Consider the following 2,890-nt stretch of genomic DNA (forward strand, 5'->3'; position numbering starts at 1 on the left):
AGAGGATCGACATAGATGGGAAAGTACACACTTTTAAAGCTAGGCTGTTTGCAAAGGGCTTTACTCAAATCGAAGGGATTGACTATGATGAGAACTTTTCACCAGTAGCTAATTTGAAGTCTATCAGGATTATGCTTGCTATAGTTTCATTTCATGATTAGGAAATTTGGCATATAGATGTTAAAACCGCTTTCCTTAATGGGCAGTTAACTGAGGACATCTACCTGAGTAAGCCAGAGGTATTTATATATGCAAAGTTTCCTGATAGTGTGTGTAAGCATGAGCAGTCTAACATCTCGCAGCTATAATCTTTTCTTCCATGAGAAAGTCAAAGAGTTTAGGTTCTCCATAAGTGAAGATGAGTCATACGTATATGTCAAAGATAATGGGAGTATAGTGACCTTCCTAGTTTTCTATGTTGATGACACACTCCTCATAGGAAACAATATTTTGACTTTGCAAGAAGTTAAGTGTTGGCTTGGAAAGCATTTCTCTGTGAAGGGTCTAAGAGAGGTGGCCTATATTCTAGGAATAAGGATTCATCAGGATAGTAAGAATCATCTTATTGGTCTTTTCCATAGTACATATTTGGATAAAATACTAAAGTTTAATGACTATTGAACTCTTCAACAGAAAAAATAAAACCTTTTAACTATTAAATATATATAAAAATTCTATTGAACTCTATTGAGTTGGAAAATTAATATAGAGTTGTATAGTAAGTAAAATAATGATCTATATCAATCCATGAAATTCTAAATTGTTTACTGCATTTTGGATGCACTTAGCATCAAAGATGTTAGAGATTAGGAACCTCTCTAATTTACTTAGTTTGGACCCATCCTTGGTCATCCTCGCAAATCTTCGCCAATGTTGATATCCAATATACCCACTGAGTGTATGGAATTATTGAACAACATAGCACCTCTATGGTTGAAAACAGACCCTAGTCTAATGTTAGTGGTTCTAACCTCTTTGAAGTCTCAACAACAAAGCCAAGATCTTTCACTATCATCCTCAATTACATTAGTTATCTCCTTCCATAAATCAATCTTGTTTTGGTGACGTTGACAGCATAAACATTTATCAAACCACATTTGACATCATGAGGCTTCCAAATGCCAGCCACAACAATATGGTTTATCTGAGTGTTGACAAAATCCACATCCTGTAATCCGGGGTCCCAAACGGACACGAGACCACTAGAGCTACCAATCGGATCAGAGATGACATAACTACAAGGATGGTTATCCCACACATTGCGAATAATCACCTCCTTTTTAGGTTCTTGAATACACAGAAATGTTACCGTGTTTCGAGAAACCATATCTTTTATCTGGGACCTTTTGTAGACCATACAATGAAACTGATGAAAACAAAAACATAATTAATTAAGCTTTAAAGGTGATAATCGATCATATATAATAGAACGTGCGAAAAACATACCTTAGTGTTAGATTGACAAAGCACCGATCGTTAATTTAAGGGTTGATGAAGTGATCACTATTTTCTTCGAACATTAGGGATTTTACTGTTGTGGGTGGAAAACAGTGAAAATATATAAGGCGGCCAGCCACTTTGGCAACTTCACCTGTGGATCATACCCACAAGCGCAAGTATATACTCAAATTCTCCTTTTCTCCAAAACGGATATATATGCATTTACAATTTTAAATCTTTACTATAAAAACAAATACTCAAAAGGAAATCATAAAACAACATGAAAAATAGATATGTAAAAAAAAAAATTTCCTATATATCGACATGGCTCTTGCAATCTTGATCGGCGATACCCCAGCTCGTTACGTTAATGGTGATGGAACAATTCATAGCAACCGTCACTTTTCTCTTAATAATGTTTAATATATTAACTCTACCATTGACCCTTGCATAACTTCGCACCATCAACTTACCCGCCGTGAAATCACTTCCGAACTGTGGGTCTCCGGCCATCTTCGCCATCATCATCTCATACACCACCTTCAGTCTCATCGTCTTCCAAGCGTCAACCACCCCTCCGGGAACATCCGCCACTCCCACCACCGTCTCACGATACACAAGACTTGAATTAAAAGTTTTAAACTTGAATTTCTCCACGTTAGTGTTCTTCATGGAGACGTCAGCCACCACAGTCAGATTAGCGTTCCGGTTGAGTAAATCTGTTGAGTTGACCCGGTCAAGTCCGATGATCGCCACTGAATTCATTCTGAGTTTTGGGTTTTTGATGTGGAGAACTGTGAAGCCGAGGATTATCATCACCACCGCGATGATGAGTATCACGGCGGCAATGATACCGCAGCAAACGGTGCATTTCAAGAAACCCTGTTGTTGTTTCTCTAATTCCGTCGATAAGGCTTCATCTACGCTGATGGAAAGAGGATGGATCTGGGGTTTCTCCGACACGAATTTTTGATATTGTAGAGACATGGTTGATCCAGGTGACACTAAGCTGGTGCTGGTTGGAGGTCGGGGTGATGGAACTTGGAAGCTTATATGTATTGTCCAGTCGGCCAGTCATGCATCGACTTTGACCGTTGACGTGGAATTTGGATCACATTCCAGAAAGAAGAATTTAGCAAGCAAGTTTAAGGTAGAGGACAAGATAATTGTTTTTTTTTTCAAATAAAATAAAGATAATAAAGAAAAAAAAGACTGATTTAACTTTCACTTTATTAAAATAACTATCAAATTCTATGTTGGTTCGGCATCTAATTTTCAAGATCTTTTAATGTTTAAGAAAAAACAATTAAAGAAAAAAACATTGAACAGTATAAGTTTTAGATTATATTAAAAAATATTATAATTCAAAAACTTAGCTAAAATAGTTTTTAGAAAACTTTTAGGTTTTCATTTTATATAAACTAACATATTTTAAAAATTTATAACTATT

At 36.2% G+C, this 2,890-nt stretch overlaps 1 protein-coding gene across 1 annotated transcript; it reads right to left on the reverse strand.

The window, feature by feature from the left end:
• Positions 1-1,460: 1,460 nt before the first annotated feature.
• LOC145001261 (late embryogenesis abundant protein At1g64065-like) lies at positions 1,461-2,539 on the reverse strand. The gene has a single exon (XM_078960629.1). The coding sequence runs from the start codon at positions 2,425-2,427 to the stop codon at positions 1,753-1,755; it is 675 nt and encodes a 224-aa protein (XP_078816755.1). The 5' UTR covers positions 2,428-2,539; the 3' UTR covers positions 1,461-1,752.
• Positions 2,540-2,890: the final 351 nt, after the last annotated feature.

Source organism: Lactuca saligna, chromosome 6 (genome assembly GCF_052625555.1).
Source record: "Lactuca saligna cultivar CGN05327 chromosome 6, ASM5262555v1, whole genome shotgun sequence".
NCBI classification, from domain to species: Eukaryota; Viridiplantae; Streptophyta; class Magnoliopsida; order Asterales; family Asteraceae; genus Lactuca; species Lactuca saligna.

Coding starts and splice junctions, on each gene's coding strand:
- LOC145001261 (XM_078960629.1), bottom strand. CDS start 2,427: ATGTCTCTACAATATCAAAAATTCGTGTCGGAGAAACCCCAGATCCAT.